The 20965-nt window shown below is 47.9% G+C and overlaps 1 protein-coding gene and 2 long non-coding RNA genes across 4 annotated transcripts; 1 reads left to right on the forward strand and 2 right to left on the reverse strand.

The window, feature by feature from the left end:
* Nucleotides 1-20: 20 nt before the first annotated feature.
* On the reverse strand, nt 21-5258 carry LOC139073514 (uncharacterized). Of its 2 annotated transcripts, XR_011522332.1 has the most exons (4): nt 4133-4284; nt 1070-1269; nt 764-922; nt 21-73 (listed from the first exon to the last, which is right to left on the reverse strand). It is a non-coding gene; the product is annotated as an uncharacterized lncRNA (long non-coding RNA). The 2 variants fall into 2 exon arrangements; XR_011522333.1 differs by lacking the exons at nt 1070-1269; nt 4133-4284 and adding an exon at nt 5146-5258.
* Nucleotides 1968-18412, forward strand: LOC139073512 (uncharacterized). Its single transcript, XR_011522330.1, has 2 exons — nt 1968-2135; nt 12482-18412. It is a non-coding gene; the product is annotated as an uncharacterized lncRNA (long non-coding RNA).
* On the reverse strand, nt 5479-6581 carry LOC139073511 (CD177 antigen-like). The gene is made up of 4 exons (XM_070558012.1): nt 6509-6581; nt 6292-6435; nt 5842-6029; nt 5479-5575 (listed from the first exon to the last, which is right to left on the reverse strand). The coding sequence occupies exons 1-4, from the start codon at nt 6558-6560 to the stop codon at nt 5510-5512; spliced, it is 450 nt and encodes a 149-aa protein (XP_070414113.1). The 5' UTR covers nt 6561-6581; the 3' UTR covers nt 5479-5509.
* Nucleotides 18413-20965: the final 2553 nt, after the last annotated feature.

The raw sequence follows: 20965 nt of genomic DNA on the forward strand, positions 1-20965 counted from the left end.
GGTGGACAGTTGGAGAATCCATGTGTCCTGATCTTGCTGCAGCCCTTGCTCCCCACTATGAGTGATCTGTGTCCTGAGGGGTGAGCAGTGAGAAGCCGCTGGGGAGAGGAGGAAGCTCCGAGGGAGGCAGGGGGCTCAGGAGACAGAGGGTGGGTGCAGGTTCCTGAGCACAAACAAGAGCACGGGTCACCTGGAATGTGGGAAGCCGTGGGGGGGCCAGAGGCTGGGTCCTCCTCCAGCGCTGCCAGCTCTCAGTTCTTGTGCCAACGTCACCTTTGCAGCAGAGGCTGCCCTGAGTACCCATTATCACCGTGCAACCTTCCCTCACTCTCTCTCTCTCCTTTCTCTGGGGGATTTCGCGCCACACCTCTTATCTCCACACCATATCTTGCTCTCTGTTTTGGCCATGTTTCTGTTTCCCCGGCTCATAAAGCTGCACAAAGGCAGGTGCAGTGGGATCTAGGGTGCCTGGCACGCAGCAGATGCTCCATAAACCTTGAATGAAGCCTATGGGTCCCCCTGTGCCAGCTCTACTCTCAGCCCTTTGCATGGACTATCGAGTCTATCCACACGACCACCCAGCAAGGTAGGTAGTATTATTGCTCCCAGTTTTCAGAAGGGGAAAACAAGGCACAGAAAGAAGAAGAGTTGGGTTTAGAGCTCCAGTGTGAAGGGACCTGGGCAGGAAAAGCAGGGACAGAATCCAGGGTGGGGAAGCCTGGGCCCCAGCGCAGGGGCCATACCTCTTGCACAGCCCACGCACCTACGTCTACCAACAGAAGCGTCTCCTGACACATCTCTCCAGCCTCACACGTCTGGGACCCTCTCGCGGTCCATTCGACGGGTGTCTGAGCCCATTTGTATCCATTCACCATGACTCCCCGTTGACAGGTCAGGACAGCTTGGTTGGATGAAGCAGGGTCTGGGAAAGCCATGGAGACAGCCGTGTCTGTCCCTCCAGGTCCCAGGCTGAGGAGGTGATCACATTCCTGAGTCACACTCCAGGTGACCTGGCCACAGAGTCCTTCAATATCAGACTTTGAAGGGACCTTGGAAGTCTGAGCCCTACCTCCTTTCTTTGTCTTGTTTTTGCTCAAACACCTGCAGGGACCTCTCCCAAGCTCCTGGAGAAAGGCGACTCCTTCCCTGGGAGTGAGGGAGATAGAGGGCTCCTCCTCAGCGTGGCCAAATTCCCACTGTCCTCGCTGGGCCTCAAGGCCGTCATCCGGGTAATGAGGAGGGTAGCGTGACACCATCTATTCTTTTTCCCTGAGGAGCCACATGTTCTAAACAAAAAGACGCAAAGGACTGCCGTGCACTGAGCATTTACTACGAGCCTGGCTGTCCTGATTGCTCCTTGGATCAGCCCCCTGACACGAGCCGAGGAGCTTATGTGTTTTGATCACTTTATTTCCCCACAGCAACCCCAAAGTAGGTGGTGTTATCATCATCACCCCATTTCAAGATGGGAAACAGAGGCAGAGGAGTTGTTCAGTAGCTTGCTCGAGGGCCCACCACCAGTCAGGGGACTCAGAACTCAGGCGTTGTGGCCCCTTGGGGTGAGCGATGGGGAAGACAGGAATCAATGACCGTGCTTGGCTACCTCGGCTCCTGTGGCCCTCAGGAGTCTAGTGTGAAAACCCTGAGCCCAGATCTTCTCTCAAGGCCATCACAGTGAGTTGTCCTTTGAGGCAGAAACTCCCGGGCTGATGACGCAGCATCCATAAACATAGGTAATCTTCAGGACAGCCCCATGACGGAGGACCACTCATTTCCCTACATCACAGACGACAAAATCACAGCTTCTGCTGCTTTCCTCCCAGCCTTTGTCTGCTCTCCCCATCCCCATCTGCCCCACCTTGCTCAATGGCAGCTCCTTCCAGCAGTTGCTCAAGAACATTCCTGACAATCCCCTCCCTCTGACACCCTGTTACGCCATCAGGAAATCCTGTTGTCTTAAGCTGCAAGATACCCCCAGAACCTGACTAGGTCTTGCCACCTCAACAGCTTCCAAGATGCCCCTGGCTCTAGCCTGTTTGTCCTACGTCTCCATGGGGGTCTCCAAAATACTTGCTAAACTCCCACCTATCCCTCACTCTGTTCTCCACACAACAACCAGAAGGATCCCCATAAAGGTAAGTTGATTCCTGTCTCTCCTCTGCTCAGACCCTCCATAGGTGGTCTGAATCCCATCCGAGTCAGAATCGAATTCTAGTCCCTTAATTGGCCCAAAGGGTCTAGGTGATCTGCACCTCCCCCCACCCCCCCCCCCCCCCCCCGTCTCTCTGTCCTGCTCTGCTCTGCCTTGATCACATTGTTGGAGCCACACTGGCCTCTAGGCTCCTCCTTGAACACACAGCAGGCATATGGCCACCCAGGGCCTTTGCATATACTCTCTTGCTCCTGACTCTCTGGAATTGTCTCCTCCTTCCTGAATTGCTTGAAAAAGGCTCAAAGAGGTGTTGACCCTCAATAGCTGGTTCAGTGGCAGAGCCCAGACAGGGGAGCCAACATGTCTCTGATTCAGACATCAAGCTCTTTAACTGCTGTGCTCTCCTGGCTAGGAGCAGACCCACCCTTCTCCCTGGGAGCACCGCCCAGTTGCTTAGGGGAGGTCAAGGCCCTTTCATGTTCCAACCCTTTTGTTCTTCCTCAGCTTGGGGTCCTGCTGTGGCCCATCTTGGGCAGCCTGTGCTCTTGTGCCAGCCCTCTGCCACCCCCATGCCTTCTCAGGGGCTGCTCTGGCTCCAGGAATGCCCTTCTGTCCTCCATATATTCCCTGACCTCTTGTCGTACCTAGCTTCTGATGCCTGGTCTTGCCGATGGTCAGGAAATGCTGCTAAACTGCTGAACTGAACAGAACCAGGGAAGCCAAACACATCCTCCAAGAGATCTGGCTCCAATGTCGAAAGCTAACCAAGCATGGATTATGATGGGACATTCATTCGTGGCATAAAAGCTGTGTTTCATGTGGCATGTGTGGTGTGTGTAGTACACGTGTATGGTATGTGTGTGGGGGTGTAGTATGTGTGTGGTGTGTAGGGGTTGTCTGCAGTGTGTTATATGTGTATGGCATGTTTGTATGGTGAGTGTAGTGTGTGTGTATGGTACATGATGTTTGGTGTGTGTGTGTGTGTAGTGACACTGTGCGTGTGATGTATGTGGTATGTGTTTGTTGTGAGGGAGTGGCATGGTGTGTGTTCTATGTGTCTGTGTTTTGTTTGTATGTAACGGGTGAGGTGGGTGGTCTGTATAGTGTATAAGGTTTGTGGTGTGTGTGGTACATGTTTGATGTCACAGGAATGTGTGTGGTATGGGATGTGTGGTGTGTATGTGGCCTCATGTGTGTGTGTATTGTGTGTTGTGTGTGTGTGTGTAGCGTGCATTCTGTCTGAACTGTTTCTGAAACACCTTCTGGATTACGAATGTCAGCAGGTCCCAGCGATGAGGGCCCGGACGGGTTACGAAACCAGCATTAATCAGAAGGAGAGACTCAGACTCTGCCCCTCCCTGCTCAGCCCCCTTCCGTGGCTCCCCTGCCCTCAGGAGAAAAGCCAACTCCTCAGCCTGGCCTTGTGGGGACATCACCAGGCCCCCACCCACCTATCTGGTCCCCACCAATATCCATTCCCAAGATACTCCAGGTCGTTTCCTGGCTCCCTGGCTTTGCCCGAGCTCTTCCTTCTGCTTGGAATGGCTCTCCCTTCATCGCCCACACCCACCTCGTCTACCTGGAAAACTTGTAATCACCCGTGGCCTGGCTGTACCCATCCTCTGATGAGCCATCTCAGGCACAGCCAAGGACGCCTTCCTGAAACTGCAGCCTCCAAGCCCACCTCCAGGCCTTTGCACATGCTCTTCCCTCTGCCTGCTCCTGTCCTTTTCCTCTTCTTCAAATAAGTTAGAGCTCATCTTTAAAACACAGCTCACAGATCACCTCCTCTGTGCAGGCCTCCTTGATACCCACCCCCAGGAGATAAGTATTTTCCCTCCTCTGAGCTCCCCAGACCCCCTCCCACACAGCCCTGTGACCATCTGCTCCAGTGACGTCTCCCTTCCTAGTCCTGAGCAGGGATGGGGTCTGAGTCCTCTGGGATCTGCATGGGAGACCTTGAATCCTGCATGAACTCACTTGCAAATAAATCCCGGGCACCCATCCTGAGCTAGCTCTTGTGCTGTCAGCGTCTGGAACTCTCCGGTCAGTGACGTCCAGGCCCTGTCCTCAGGCCCCCAGTCCAGCCAGAGGCATCGAAGCACAAAGAGGAAAGTTTGCTGAACTCACTCAGCTCTTTCTTAAAGTTGTAGGGTCAGGGTGCCATGGGCAGACAAGGAAACTGAGGCTCAGACCGGGACGGCACTTCTTCCCTCTCTGAAAATCCCCTGACCCTCCCTGCATGCAGCGGCCATTCCCATGGAGACACTCCCAGGCCACTTTCAGTCTGCCCTTGAGTGGTTTCCGTGAGGAAGTGGGGACCCCCCCAGTGTCCCCATTTGGCTCTTGCTTGCCCCTGTCACACTGGGAGCACCCTTTCCAGTGTCTGTGGTCTTCTTCCCTAGGCAGCAGGGCTGCTGGGGTGCTCCAGGACCATGGGTGGGGTGGGTGTGAGTAGGGGTGAGGTGATAGGGGAGAAGTGGGAGCCCAGGGTTACCCTAGGCCAGGGGTGTGGAGAATGGAATTGGAAGCAGTGAGTCACTCCCAGCATGAAAACCAGTGGGCGCTCCTGCCCTCACTTCCGCACTTGATGGAGAAAGTGGAATGCACAGCAGCCACCCTCTCCGCCCCTGTGACCACCCTCTCTGCTCTGGGGTTCCCCTCCCGCCTGGACAGGCCACCCTGACTTCATCGCCCTAAACCTGATCATCAATTAAAACATCCAGCGGTGGGTTCCAGCCCTGAATATCTGTCGCCTGGACCATGTGCCCTCTCTCTCCCCTGCAACGGGACACCTCTTAGTGGCACCCCCATGAAGATGCCTACCAGGAGAATCCCTTCGTTTGCACACCCTGAGTGAGGAGCAAACTCCTAAATTACTCGCGGGCACTGGCTTTGGTGGGATGTGTTCAGGTGTCCCACTTTCACAAGGGTCACAGTGCCCCAAGGCTGCAGTGCAGGGCACGGCCTCGTCTCCCGCACGAGGGACTCACCTTCATGGATGCAGTGCTCACGCACAGTCAGGGCCCCAATTTTTTCAATGTTATTAAGCAGGTTGCAGCCTGCTTGAGACGTGCACCCCTGCACTCTCAGATTGGTGAAGATGCCCCCTGTGGGAAGGAAGGGGAGAGAGGCAGATGTTGCCAGTGGGAGCATGCAACCTACAGGGGAGGCGCAGCTCCACAAACTGCAGGCCCACCCTCCTCCAGGTCCCAGACCTCAGCTACCCTCCCTCCCAGAGACCCAGATCCCGGCCCTCAGACCTCCCCTTCAGTGCCCCCAGGGACCCCGATGTCCCGCCTCACCTCCCCTGATGGGGGGTCCCGTTGTAGCAATGTGTGTCCCCAGCAGGGCAGGTCAGCTCTGTTGCAGATGCACAGCCTTCTGTGGACAAGCAGACTGGGCACCGCACGGACCCCGGGACTGGGAGGTGAGAGACGAGAGAGAGAAAGAGAGAGTTCTGCCTTCAGATCAGGGGTTTTGTCTCCACCCTGCTTTTGCTTGCCCCAGAAATCAATCTCCCCAGTCTCCCCCAAAACGTGCCCTCCTCGGGCTCCTGTCATGCAGGCCTGGGGTGCAGGGAATTGGGACTGTCCCTGCTGTGCTAACCTCACCCCCTCAGCCCTGTCGCTCCCCTCCTCCCCACACTCACTTTTCCCTCCTCCTCCTCCCCCTCCTCCCTCAGGCACCTGTTGGGGGCAATGAGTCCCCCAGACAGGGAAGGTGTTGGGGACATTGTTGCATAAGTCCTTGTTGCGGCACACGTGGGTGTAGGAGACGATGGAGCAGCCGGGCCCTGCCCTGTGCTGGGTGACACGGGCCTCGTGATCTGCCTCCGGGGTGCAGCCCTTGCTGACCACCAGGTTCACATGGGGTCCTGGACAGAGGGAGGGAGGCCGTGGTGGGGTCAGGACTCCGGGTCTTAGAGAGACGGTGTATCTCGTGGCCTAGATCAGAGCTGGACAGATGGTAACTGGGCACCCAAGACTTTGCCCCTGCTGGGGAGGGGACAGCTCCTGTAGGAGGGGATGGGTCCTCTGAGTTCCCATAGGGAATGCAGGAGGGCTGGGTGCGGGGAGGGATGTCTCTACACAGGAGAGGGTGGGAGCCAGGCTTGGGGCCTACGGGGCTTTTCTCACCCGTCTCAGTGAGCAGCAGTGTGTCTTGGCAACCCCAGCCATCCTCACAGACTTGCTGATTCGTCACCGTCCAGTGGAGGGGCATGTCCGATACATTCTTCACAGCCTCACCTGTCCCTAACTGACAGGTCAGGGCCTGCACTCCTGAAATGGGAAGAGCAAATCCATCTCAGCCCATCCTCCAGGGAAGTCCCCCCAGGTTGGGGTCCTCACTCACGGGGCAGCATGAGGGCGATGCCCAGGAGGGCCAGCAGCAGGGCAGGGCTCATGATCAGGGCAGCTGGACTCTCTTGCTCCTGCTCTTTCTATCAGGAAACCGACACTTTATGTCACCCCATCCCAGGCAGTTCAGGAAAGGGGTGGGGAGGGGAGGGCCTTGCTAAAGGAGGCCTGGGCCCACCCTCTGAATCTCAATGGCTTAAAGGCTGAGAAATCTGTGTCCTCCCTCCTCCCTCAGATCAGGGACTGAGAAATCTGGGTTGTCCCCTCCTCCCTCAGATCAGGGGTCCAGGCCCCCAGCCCCCTCCTCCCTCATACCCAGGATACAGGCCCCCAACCCCCTCAACAGTTCAGAATCTGAGGCATCCTGGCCCCAGGACCACTGATCCAGCCCTCCTGAGCCCAGCTATCTGTGTCCCCACCCCCACCGTGTTTCAGGGTAGTTTGTGTTGCGGTTTCTTTCATCTTCATGGCAACCTGGCCAACTTCAGGTCCCAGGTGGGGAAATGGCCCAACTGCCTGTGAGGACATTGTGTGGTGGGTATTGGCAGGTCCCCACATTTTCTCTATCCTAACCTCTGCCCTCATGGATTCCTACTTCTCTTTTCTTTCTCTTTCCTTCCTACATTGCTTTCCTTTCTATTCCCTTTTTCATAAGCTTTCCTCATGCTTTTCTTCTTCTTCTGTTCTCTCTCCTCCAGCACAACATGGCCCATAGAGTTTACACTTCCCACCACCCGGGAGGGAGCTGAAGTCTGCCGGGGGCGGGGCTGGTGGTGGAGACTGAATATCTGTGAAGGAATTAGGTATTCTTTGACAAAGCCAAGTTTCTTTTGCCAGAAACAGATGGGAGCATGGTGTGCTGGAAAACCAGCTGGTCAGAAAAACAGCCTCAACATACCCTGCCTTACACTGTTGGCCCATTTCTGTGGTGTAATCGCTTCTAACACATACCTGATTTTAAGCTACCAACGGTTTGACAACCAGCTCCCAACATTCCTAAATATTTAACAATTGGCTTTTGCGAGCCTGTGCCAACCAGCTCTAGCACACTGGGTAGGAGAGAGACAGGAAAGAATGAGGAGTATCTGTCGGTGACTGCAGAGCCTCAATGTGGGTATCTGATAAGGAGAGAGGAAAGGGAGAAAGGAGAGGATGAGAAAAATATAGAGAAGTAAGAGCAATGACTTTGTGCTTCCCAGTTGCATATTTAGTTTTGACACTTTGACGTGTTCTGTTTTATTTGTGTTTGCAAGTTTAAACTTTGCCACCTAGGCGGAAACATGTTTCTCTCATCTCCCACTGCATCTACACCACTACTGTGGTAGACCGTATGTACTTAATAAATATTTACTGAACGAATGAATGGAGAGGGAAATATGGCAACAGAAGCATCACTACGTTTGTATAGGTTGTGCACTGTACAAACACCGTCCTTTCCCAACAGGGCACATTGATGCCGTCCGGAGTGGTGCCCTTTGGAGTTGTGTGTGCCCTCAAACAGTGTCCCTGGAGGAAGTAGGGAAAGAAGCGTGGGCAAAGAGGTACATAGGGTCATAGGTTGTCAGTTAAATGTCTTGTGTTAGTCTTACTTTTCCGAGGCTGGACTTCATGCCAGGCACAGTTCCAGTTACTGGGGATATAGGAAGAGCAAAAAGAATGAGGCTAATCCTTGTGTTGAGCTTGCAGCTTAGTGAGGGAGACAGACCCTAACAAATACATGAACACAGTAAAATGTTAGATGGTTCTGGCTTCTCTGCAGAGAGGGGAAACTAGGTAATGCGAAAAGAAGTGACTGAGCTGGGCTCAGGGAGGGCCTCCCTGAGGAGGTGACATTTGAGGCAAGAGCAGAATGAGAAGAAAGAGCCACCCATGGAAAGACACGCAGAAAGAGCATTCCAGGCAGAGGGAAGAGCAGGTGCAAAGGCCCTGAGGTGGGACCGTGCGTGGCTTATGTGAGGATTAGAGAGATAGCAGGTGGCTGGGTCGTGGTGGGGGAGATGGAGAGTGATAGGAGATGAGATTGGAAAGGCTGGCAGGGCCAGCAATGCAAGACTAAGTCAGGATATTAAGGCAACCTTGCTGGGGGCCCTGCATCTTACAAGAGGGAAATGCAGAGGCTAGGGGTGGGACTGTTTAGCAACAAGTCTGATAGTCCCCGGTGTGACACACTGTCTGCTACCAGGCTGATTCTGCTGCTTCCTGATTGTGTAGCCTTGGGTCACTGACGTCCCCTCTCCAACCTTCATCGTCCTCCTCTGTAAAGTAGGTGTGATGGATATGTGCACCCTGTGGTCGTGGTAAGGATTGAGGGATATAACCCAAAGTCGATTCTCAACAAACAATAAAAATCATGAATATGATGAGCCCCCACTCTGTTCCAAGCCCTAGTCTAAGCACTGTGTATGTTTCAACTCACTAAATCATGACCACAACTATGAGGGAGGTCCTATTCATAGTCCTATATTTTCGGTAAAGAAACTGAGCCCCAGAGGAGTTAAGTAACTTGCCCAAGGTCACACAATGTGGCAGAGATGACTGCCCACCAAAGATCCATGCTCCCTTCAGGGTGTAGAGATGTTACAAGGGGAGACTGCCCAGCCAGCGACTACATTTCCCAGCAACCCTTGCCTCTAGGTGAACCATGTGACTAGCTCACACCTGGAAAGTGGGTGGAAACTGCCCAACCAGGGACTACATTTCCCAGCACCCCCTTGCCTCTTGTTGGACCAGATGACTAATTCCCACCAATGAAATGCAGGCAGAAATGACTGGTGTCACTTCTGAGCCTGAGTGGTTGAGAAGCAGGAGTGCCTTCTCCTTCCTCCATCTATGTTGAGTCCAAGGTGACCTTGGAGCCACATGCAAGACTCCGAGTCCTCGTAGACCTGATGTGCTAGGGGGTAGTCACACAATAAAGCAAACAACAACAACAATGATATGTTAGAATGAAATAAGGCATGCTTGGAGTGGCCTTTTTTCCTCCTTTTTCTTTAAAAGATGGTGTTCAGGGAAATCCTCACTGAAGAGGCAACATTTAAGCAAAGCCATCAAGGAAGTAAAGGAACTAGCTCTGCGTCTCTGTGGGCATCTGAGCAGCAAGGAGGAGGCCCAGCTGGAGCAGAGAGAGGGAGAGATGAGAGCAGATGAAGTCAGAGAGAGAGGGGCTGGATGGTGAGGGCCTCCCGTCCTTGTGGCCAGGACTGTGGCTTTATTCTGAGTGAGCTGGGCAGCCACTGAGGGTTCAGAGCAGAGGAGGGACGTGAGTGATGCATGTTCTGTCAGGATGCCTGTGGTTGCTGGGTTGAGCGCAGGGAGCCCGGTGAGGAGGTGACTGCAGTAATCCAAGTGAGAGGTGGCAGTGGCCCGACCATGTGGGAAGGAATCAGTCTCTGGATCTGTTCTGAAAGTGGAGTCCAGAGGATTTGCTGAAGGGTTGGTTGTGGGGTGTGAGAACAAGAGTGGAGCTGGGAAAACTCCAAGGTGGCCCCTCCCGAGATGGGCAAAGAGTCTGGGGCAGCAAACTGAGATCAGAAATTTGGCTTGGGATCAAGAATCTGAGGGCATCTTGAAATGCCTTTTGGATATCAGCTGTGAAGTCATAGTTGGATGTCAGCAGTCAAGTCCGTTTTGTCTCTCTGGTTCATGGCTGTGCCTCTAGGCCCAGGACAGCACCTGGTACCCATTACACTTTTTGGGAATCAACAAATGAACAAGGCATGGACAATCAGAGTGTTTCATGGATACCCCATACACAATATCTCTTACTGACTAAGAAAATACAGAGACACACAAAATTACCATGACTCCGGGACCCTGATAAACCCATTTTTTTGGTAAATCACATCAGGATCTCCATCGAGTATTCATGCTGTGTGTGCTTGTGGAACTAAATTGAGGTAAACGTAAAATTGCATGGGTGATATGTATAGATCTACAGGCTGGTCCCTCCGCTGCTCCTGGGATGAGAATCACTGCCTAAGACCTATCTCTCTGAGAACAGAGAGAAGGAGACGGGGTGAAGGGTACCTGTCAAGGTGTGAGAGGTCTTAGGAGAGAGGAGAGTGGAAACAAAGTCTTCTGAAACTCCCTGAGCACCTGCTATGTGCAGATCACGCACATTATCATAATCACTTCTAGCATCACACCTGCCTGGTCATGTTTCACATGAGATGAAAGGGTTTTTTCTTCCATCAGCAACCAATTCTCCAACTGGGTGTCTGACAATTTAATTCAGTTCTGACACTAGCTACCTGGAGTCGATGCAGACCTCCAGGTTGAAGGCTCAGTCCTGCAAGACTGCTCCTTCAGTTTCATACTTCAAATGCCAGTTACAAATGGGGCGCCCAGGCCACCCACATGTCTGCCTGGCTGACTACAAATTAGGGGGTTCCCACAGTCCCCCTCAGGTTTTATCATTCTCTCGAATGACTCACAGAACTCAGGAAAGGGTTTTACTTACTAAGACTGGTTTACTGTGAGGACACAACTCAGGAAGAGCCAAATGGAAGAGAGGCATGGGGCACAGTACAGGAGAAGGGGCATGGAGCTTCCATGGTGCCCCCTCCCCCCAGGCATGCCACCCTCCCAGCACCTTGATGTGTTTCCCAACATGGAAGCTCTGTGAACCCTGTCAGTTAGGGGTTTCTCTAGAAGTCTCGTTACCTAGGCTTGATTGGCTAAATCACTGGCCATTGGTGATTAATTCAATCTCTAGCCACTCTCCCTTCCCCAGAGGCTGAGAGGTGGGGCTGAAAGTTCCAAGGATCCAATCAAGACTTGGTCTTTCTGGTGACCAGCCCCCATGGTAAGCCCATCAACACTTACCTCATTAGAACAAAAGACACTCCTATCACCCTTATCAATCAGAAAATTCTAAGGGTTTTAGGAGCCCTGTGCCAGGAACAAAGACAAAGACCAAACATCTTTCTATGAAATCACATGAGGAAACTGAGGCTTTGTGAGGTGGGGTCACTTGCCCAGAGTCACACAAGCTGCAAATGGGAGAGCTGGGATTTGGACCCAGTCATGCAATACGTTGTCAGTTGGCACTTGGCATCTATATTCCCCCCCATATCAGAAGAACCGAAAGGCCAAATACTACCATTTTTTTTTTTACCTCCAAACAAATGGCTTTCCACATCTAATTTAAATTCTGAGACACACTTGTGTGAGATTCAGAAGGTGGAAGGGAGATGGAAGCTACTATTTCTGCTATTGGATTGGCTGATGTGTGGCAGACACACACTTTATGGGAAGAGGCAGGTGTTTCTTTACTTCTGGGTGGGGGCTGTGGCAGTGTGACCTTGAAATCAGACGTCAGTGACAACTCCCTAACCTCCATTTCTCCAACCTTTCAATTGTTTTAAAAGCACCTAATTCCCTATGTTAAAGACCTTTCTGATAGAAATACCTAGAGGGGTTTCTGTTTTCATGATGAAACTTTGAAAGGTACACCAGTTAAGCTTTTACCAATATCTATGGTGTTTTTAGCAACACATGGTAAATATGGCGGCCAGGGGTAGAAGTGAGAGAAAAGGGAGTAGTGGGGATCAGAGAGAGACCTTAGAATAAGAATGAGGGTTTCTGGGTCCTTGATATGAGTCCCGTGAAAATGGAGTTGGGGAGGGGAAGGAGGAATGGGAAGGGAGTGGGGCCGGCCTGGTGGTGCAGCAGTTAAGTTTGTACATTCCACTTTGGCGGCCCAGGGTTGGCCGGTTTGGATCCCGGATGCAGACCCATGCACTGCTTGTCAAGCCATGCTGTAGCAGGAGTCCCACATATTAAGTAGAGGAATGTGGGCACAGATGTCAGCTCAGGGCCAATCTTCCTCAGCATAAAGAGGAGGATTGGCAGCAGATGTTAGCTTGATACTGACCCTGATATCAGTTTCCCCACATGAAACCCAGCATATATGGGGTTAAAAGCAAAACACCCATTCCCTGCTTGCTCTCTGGCTTCCTGGCTCCAGAATCCACTATTCTTCATGGAGACAGACACCATCAAGGACAAGCACCTGGACTATCTCCTCTCGCAAAGAGATACGGGCTGGTGGGAAAGCTGCTGACCAGCAAGGTCATGAACTCCCTCCTGTCTGCAAGTGTCTCAAGGCCAAAGACAGGCTGGTGGGAAAGCTCCGACCAGCAAGGCCATATGCTCCCCCTCCCCTACCTAAAGCCCCAAATAAAAACCCTTCCTTTTAGCTTTTCCGGGAGTTTTGGATTTCAGCGTTAGCTGCCCTCTCTCCTTGCTCAGCGCTGTGCAAAAATAAAGTTCCTACTTTCTTCCACCACCCCCGGTGTCAGAGATTGGCTTGCTGCGCAACGGGTGAGCGAACTCACTTCAGGTTCGGTAAAAATTTGGCAACCCAGATGGGACAATGTCCCAGGTGGACGTCTCGCCTGTGGCACACTGGCCTCTGGCTAAAGGCCTCTCTTGGAAGCTGTCCTGCAGCTGCCTGAGCCCCTTGTCTCAGGGACAGCCCCAAGCAGCTGGCTGCTAGCCAGACGTCGTTGGCCCACGGCGCTTTTGCTTTGTTGGTGGAAGAAACCAGGTTTAGGACTTAGGAAGACGTCTCTTGTAAGTAGCTGGTAGTTTTTGTCTTTGTCTTTGTGTTAACCTTTTCCAACAGGACCGGCTGGAAATAATGAGTACCTTGGCAGCCCTCTGGGCTCCATTTGTTTTGAAGTTGCCGCAACGCCCCGGCCAGGTTTTGGTGAGTCCCCCGGGTGTGCACAACCGAGGTCCCTTGTCCTTGCTCACTTGGGAAGATCTGGATGGCGGATCCTCATTTGTTGGGCGCCCCCGAGTGTAGGACACGGACTAAGGTGGGGCTGGAAGCACTTTGGTTTTTGGTTTTGGTCTTTGTTTTGGCTTCCGTTTGTGGCCGAGGGTTTTTGGGAATGCACGCGTGTTTGGTGTTTGTTGTTGTTGTCTGTTTGTCTGTCCTTTTAAAAGTGTTAACATGGGAGATGCTGCATTTATTCCACCTAAGAGCCCCTTGGGAAAAACTTTGGATGATGGTCGACCTATAGCTATAAGGCAATGTCTAAAGAGGGATGATTTTCTTTTGTAACACCACGTGGCCACAATATTCTTTAGACTCTGGAGAGAAAAAAATGGCCAAAAGATGGATCCTCAAGTTGGGAAACTTTTTAGATAGCTCTTATGATCAACAACTGTTTTATTGGTACTATGAAAAGACCAAATTAAGAGGAAACTATAATGACTAGTCTTAAGAACTTAATCAAACTTGGGGTCTCAGCTTCTCATAGTCTTACAGATGCTAAAGAAAATGTTAACAAAGAGAAATCAGAAAGGGAAGAGTCACAGGACTCATCCCAATGGGATGAATGGAACAGATATAAATGAAGTTAAAACAAAGGTTTTAATGAAACACTGCCTAAGGTTGGATGGGCTAAAGGGACCCCTCTATTGGCTCCCCAACATTAAAGGACATCAGACAAATCTGTTCTATTTACCCCAGCTTGAAAAATGTAAAAGGTCAGGAGGCAAAAATCAGAGTGAAAAACCTGACCAACAATTGTTTGGGGCAACAGTTAGGCTACTAAGATTAATAAGACTATAAAGATTAAGGTGTTTAAGCTAATATTATATGAAGAGGTTATGTCATCTTTGCCTGGATGTTTTCTTTGGGAATAAATGTTATGTCTAACTGGGAATGCTTCTGCTGAACAATATTGTAATACCAAAACTTGTTAATAGAATTCTAATGTAAGTTATAATTAAAAGTATAAGGGTTAGTAAAACTAAGATAAAGTTTTGTAAAAACTGATACACTTAAACGGGCCAATTACAGTTAACCCAAACTAATGTATGCAATTGGAAAAGCCAGCTGCAACAATGGGGAGCCTGTTTTAATCTTTTGAGGCTTCTAAATAAAATTAGAAATACTTTACTGCCTCTTTAAGAAAATAATTAAATAATTAAACATGCCAGCAGCCAGCCAACCCAAATCTGCTGCTGTTGTCTACTCTCTTGCTGAGCTTCCCAGCAAGCTGAGCTTCGCTTCAACTCCCCCAAAATTTCTGATCTAAAATTGAACAAGTAAAAATAAGCAAACTTTTGAGATAATTGGGAATTGTAACGATCATTATGAAAACCTGTTTCAGAAGAGGATTCAAAATCTCTCATAATGGAATGCAGTCTTTAATGAATATGCAAAAACTTCTAAGAGACAAAGTTATTTAACATGATATAAAATGACCTTTGATGAATAAAAGCCTGTTTAAGTTTGCTGGCTTCATTTAAAATGAACATGTCCTCAAAGTTATGAGCATTGGCTACAATGCAGACATACAGCCTGGGTTTACTGGTCAAATGAGCTCATGTCATCTCTGTTACAAAATTTATCAGCAAAACTCATAACTCAGTATAATAGCTAATTTTGTTTAATGTCTCATGGAGTTTTTGTAGACAATCTAAATATAATTATTAAGAACAGGTAAACTAAATAAATATAAAAAATAAAAGTTTTTGGAAAAACTTTTTAACAATAATTATATGTATAATTATATGTATAATAATTATATTATGATATATGTACTTAAAACAACTGAGGACAATAGTTAACTGGGGTAATGTCACATGAAGTTTTTAAGAGTAATTGTTAAAACTGGGTAAGAGTTTTAAGTACAATAATTATGTTTTATAATCTGAATACTTAAAAAACAGCTTCCAAAATCTTTTGGGAAACTTAAATTTTATAACTTTACTAAGTTAAGTTAAATAATAACAGTTTATTGGGTATCTAGGTCATTTCCACATAAGATAAAATATTAAAGGTTAACTACTAAGCATATATTTGTCTGCCTTTGGTTTCTTATATCAAAGAGACTAAAAAGTGCTTAGGTTTATTAATAAACATGTTTTATGTATGCTGAGAAAACATATATTTCTAAAAGGTCTGTATACAAAGAAAATAAAATATATGTTTTTTAATAAAAAGATATAAAAAATGGAAATATTTTTGTTTCTTGAGTTGAGAAAAATAAATTTGTCCTAAAATGCTGGAACAAATTCTGAACATAAAAGAAGTAACCAAAGCTTTGTAAAAGTAAAACCCTAAAGAGATTTATATATGGTCAAGTTGTCCAGGATTAAAGTAAATCCAATTAAGTACATAAACTTATATGTCAAAAATAAACTGGTACAAAATTAAAACTTGGTTTCCTCTTTCTTAAAAGGATAATTTTCCTAAATTTTTAATCTGCTTTTTATAAAAAGATTATAAAAAGGCTTTTTTTGACTATTTTAACACTGTTTCCCCTTGACTCTTTCTGTTGTCACTTTGAATAGATACCTGAACATGGTTTTACAAGTGAACTCTGTTTCCTATCTGAACAAATGTTTTAAAGCTTTTAATATTTTTGACAAGCTTCCTTCCCCCCTGACACAAATATTCAAGTATTGAATAAAAGCTTTCTTTTGACCTGGAAGAGGAGAGAAGGTTTCTCTGGGGATTTTCAGAGGGCCCCTGGGACTTCTCGGAGAAATTTGCTCTCTTCCTATAAGAAAAGAAAGCTAAACTAATAAGGCTTATTTTGTATGTTAAATTACATGAGAAGCATTGTCAGATAAGTAATGATAAACTTTCTTAAATGATATTATATAAATGTTACTGATATAAATATTTTAAAAATTATCTGATCTGTTCTGATTGTCAGCTATAATCCTGGTTATTATCTCAAAATGTTGTATATCACAGAGATGGTCAAATGCCCTTTTTGATGGTCAATTACCATTTTTAAATGTTTTGTTGTTTATGAACAGTGGCTATTTTACTTTGATGTTTTTGCAAAGATGTTTCATCTTCAGAGAAATTCATGGAAAGGACTCTGGCACTCTAGAATACAGGTTTCTAATAAATGTTCAGATTGTAAAACTAAACTGGGTAAAAATTACAGAACTCCAACAGAGAAACTGATGACCTCACAAACTGCTGACAGAAGATTAAAATCAAGAGCCAATTACACAGGACAGAATAAACTGATAGAGATGATTATAATTTTTATGACTTTTTAACTGAGATATTACTGTTTTTAATGTTTTGCTTTTTTTCAGAGTTAAGAAAACCTTTTTCTCTATTCTCTTAAAGAACAATGACTTGCAGCAATTTATAAACAAAATTGAAACATTTGTCTTTTCCTCCCTATTTGAGCCCCCCAAAACGCAAAAACTTCTGATAAGTAAGTATTCTTATTCTTATGGCAATATAGCTGTTTGCATAAGTGCAATAAGAATCTGTTCTTCTTTTAACAGGACACAGTTGGAAACACTGGTTATATTACCAAGACTTTGACTGGAATATCATATTTAAAAAAAACATACAGCCTTGGATATGACAAGACAGCTTTTGAGGAATGAAGGTTGACATTCTGGAATAAAGCCACTTGGAAATATTGGCCTGGTACTGTATTTATGGGTTCTGTAACCTGGTAAGGTTGAGCAAAGAATGTCGCTCCCTCTGGCAGGTACAAGGAACCTCAATATTTTGGGGAACCTCACGAAGAGAGGGATTCACGGAAATCCGTAGGTACTGCAGGCAGAATCTGATAATGGGTCCTTTGCTTGGCTTTCCTTGAGAGGCCTTTAAAGGTCAACCTGAGATTCCTTATAAGGTTCCAGCAAAGCAGATTTAAAAGAGCCTAGATGATCAATTACTATTCTTGCTGTACTTATGTAAATAATTATGCCAAATTTATTAAAACTAGACTTATTTTGCAAACCAGTTAGTTTTAATTTGGCTATGTCTAGTGAAATTGAGGGTGATTTTAGGGAGGAAGATTATGTTTGAATAGAAACTGTAATACATGCTTATAGATATTAGATTTTAATTTTTTTCAATTGTCTTTGAAATTTTTATTTTACTCCTGTTAACTGGACTGGATCTTGAATTCTTCGTCTCCTGAAATATCTGGCTAAAAACTTACAAACTAGCATTTTCAGGGGTTTTTTTTTCCCCCAATTATTTTCATTTAGAGTCATTGAAAACTAAATCTTACCTTTTTCCTAAAGCCTTACAAACTGAAGCTGGAAGACCCAATATAAACTTAAGAGAGATTCATGTCTACTGCTGTGTAAGCCACTCAGAAAGCTACCTGAGTGCCAGATGACACCATCAGAGACATTTCAAACTGCAAAAGATGCTTCGACCCTGACTTCTAGGAATCTTGATTGGCTGCCCCGTGGGCTCAGAAACTGGTTTATAATTTGCTCCAATCATTAACTGTGTTTTTCTCTTTTTGTTTCTCCAGAAAAACTTCTTATTAAATACCTGGTTACTTACTTACATGATACAGGCCTAACTTCAGGAGCCCACCAGCATCACCGCCTTATTAAAAGACTGGTTCAATGAGATGAAACAACCTACGCCCCATTTCAGCAGGAAGTAGCTAGATCGGTCGCCACCCCAAATCCCTCAAGATTGAGGGACAGACATAAAATAGGGGGGAGTTGATATCGACCCTGATATCAGTTTCCCCACATTAAACCCAGCATATATGGGGTTAAAAGCAAAACACTCATTCCCTGCTTACTCTCTGGCTTCCTGGCTCCAGAATCCACTATCCTCCATGGAGACAGACACTGTCAAGGACAAGCACCTGGACCATCTCCTCCCCACAAAGAGATACAGACTGGTGGGAAAGCTTCTGACCAGCAAGGTCATGAACTCCCTCCTGTCTGCAAGTGTCTCAAGGCCAGAGACAGGCTGGTGGGAAAGCTCCGACCAGCAAGGCCATATGCTCCCCCTCTCCTACCTAAAGCCCTAAATAAAAACCCTTCCTTTTAGCTTTTTCGGGGAGTTTGGGATTTCAGCGTTAGCTGCCTTCTCTCCTTGCTCAGCGCTGTGCAAAAATAAAGTTCCTACTTTCTTCCACCACCCCTGGTGTCAGAGATTGGCTTGCTGTGCAACGGGTGAGCGAACTCACTTCAGGTTCGGTAACAATGCCTGACATTGCACTGGCTACCTAAATACTCCCTCTGCCTCTATTTCTCCCTTCCAACCAATTCTGCACTTTCTCATCAAAATAATCTCCTCTATCACAGAATCACAGACTCCTTAGCTACAGAAACTCCTTTATGGTCCAAACTCCTTACTTTAAAGATGAGGGATCTAAGATCCAGAGAGGTTAAAAGAATAAGTGACTGAATCAAGGTCATAATATTAATGCCATTTCCCTCCTCAAAAATCTTCAGATAAACCCCAAAATCCTTAGGGTGGCATTCAAAGCCCTCACAACAGCCCCAACCTACCTATTGAACCTCATCTCCCTCTAGTCTGCCCCACAAACCCCTGGTTCCAGTCCAACAGTTTTCTTCTCCATCCCCTGAACTTATGCTGCTTGGCCTCATCTCAGACGCTTTTCTGAATGCCCCTCCAACTTCCTCTCCAACCGTTGCACATTCTCAAGGGGCACCTGTTCAGGAAGCCTTCTGTGACCAGCTTAGCCCACAGGGCAGCTCTCCGACCTCTGAACTCCCAAAGCTCTCACTGCCCATTACACCTGCTGACCTGTGTTATAGAGCATGCGGTCCTGATGCTGTGATCTATGTTTACCTGTCTTACTGCTTCTCCCCCTACCCAGACTATAAGCTCCTTAAAGATTAGGGACTGTATTTTCTATTTCTCCACATCCCCCACTGCACCCACCGTGGCTCACAACATTTACTGAGCACCTACAGCATGTAAGTTGCTGCTCTAGGGGCTTCATGTGTGTTATTGCACTTGATCCTCACAATTTTCTCACAGATGAGAAAACTGAGGCTCAGAGAAGATGAATAAATATCCAAGGTCACACAACTAAACAGTGGCTGAGCCATCCTGGGAATCCAGGTCCCTCAGCCTCCAAAAGCCTTCAGCCATGAGCCACGCTGCCTCTAGCCCAGCCAGCGCCTGGCGTGGCGCAGGTGTGCCGGAACTGCTGACTGCTGACCGAGCCGTTCCCAGGGCCCGGTGGAGAGCCAAGGTATACATGACAGGAAAACAGAGCCAGCCTGATACTCCCTCCTCTGAAGCCCACATCTGGATTTCCCTGGGCCCTTGCAAGGTCTCCTTAGCTTCCTGGCATTAACCCTTTACCCTGTGCCAATTTAAGCAGCAGCCCCACTCTGTTCCACAGGTAGATTATCAGGGAGCCCTGACCAAATGGGCAAGACATCAGGAAATGAACAGCCAGATTCCTCTGAAGCAGAGTCAAAAAAGGATTCTTGAACAATTAGCTGGCTGGGAGGGAGCCCCTCCCTATGGCCACCCAGTTTCAGCTCCTGTGTTTTCCTTTCAGGGCCTGTCAGGCAACTTTGGGATGGCAGGGACAAGACTTTGCCAACAAGCCCTGTCCTACAGAGTGAGGGTGGAAGAAGCCCTGACTCTGTGCAAACCCCCATGTCAGCAAGAGGACCCATCTCTCTGCCTCATCCTGACCCAGGGCCACATCTTCCTCATGCCCACATGGAAGCAGGCTTCTCAGCTCTGGTGGTAACAGCTACCATTTACTCAGTGCCTACTGTGTGCCAAGCACTATAGCTGGTGCTTCAAATGTTTATCTCAATTAATTCCTGTTAACATTCTGTGAACTACACAGTCTAGTGCAGTAGTTAAGGGCACAGGCTCTGAGGTCAGACTGTCCAAGTTCAGAATCCCAGCTCCACCACTTACAAATTACATTAACTTGGGCCTGCTAAATAACTTCTCTGTGCCTCAGTTTCCTCATCTGAAACATGACAACTGCAATAGTGCCTAATTCCTAGAAATGTATGAGGATTGAGTGAAATAATAAGTGTAAAGTGCTCAATACATGTTGCTATTATTCTAACTATGATGTGGACATCATCTCCATTTTACAGATGGAGGAACTGAGTCTTAGAGAGCTTACATCACTTGCCAAGATCACACAGTTAATAAAAGACAAAGTGAGGATCTCAATCCAGGTCTGCTCTACTTGACTGCAAAGGCACATGGACACCTGACACATCCCAATGCTTGAAGCCTCTCTCTGTCTCTGTTTGTCTCTCTCCCTAAGCTGTACTTAGGGTGCAGCTGGGCTGGTAAAGAGCTACAATAGAACCCAGGTTAGAAGTAAGTTCCCAGGGTTATCCTGGAGAAGTAGAAATGTGCAGGGCCCAGAGTCAACCCTAAGAATGGGGTTCTGGAAAAATATCCCTTCCCCTCCCCCAAGGCATTTTACTGAAGTGACATTGGAGCTAAAAGGAATATCAAAGGCAATATTGAAGGGGGAAAGTAGGCACAAAAGGGCATCACAAAGTCTTAGCAGAATGGGTTTTCAAGAGAGAGGGGGAGTCACACCCCAGTTGACTTAGGCATGGTGGAGGGGATGCCATATTGGGGAGGAGATACGAGCTGAGTATGGGAGCCCTAGAAAAAACTTGCACAGAGCATTTTTGAACATCTGTTTCTCTGTCCCACCCTTAGCTA

The sequence above is a fragment of the Equus przewalskii genome, chromosome 9 (assembly GCF_037783145.1).
Source record: "Equus przewalskii isolate Varuska chromosome 9, EquPr2, whole genome shotgun sequence".
Taxonomy (NCBI): domain Eukaryota; kingdom Metazoa; phylum Chordata; class Mammalia; order Perissodactyla; family Equidae; genus Equus; species Equus przewalskii.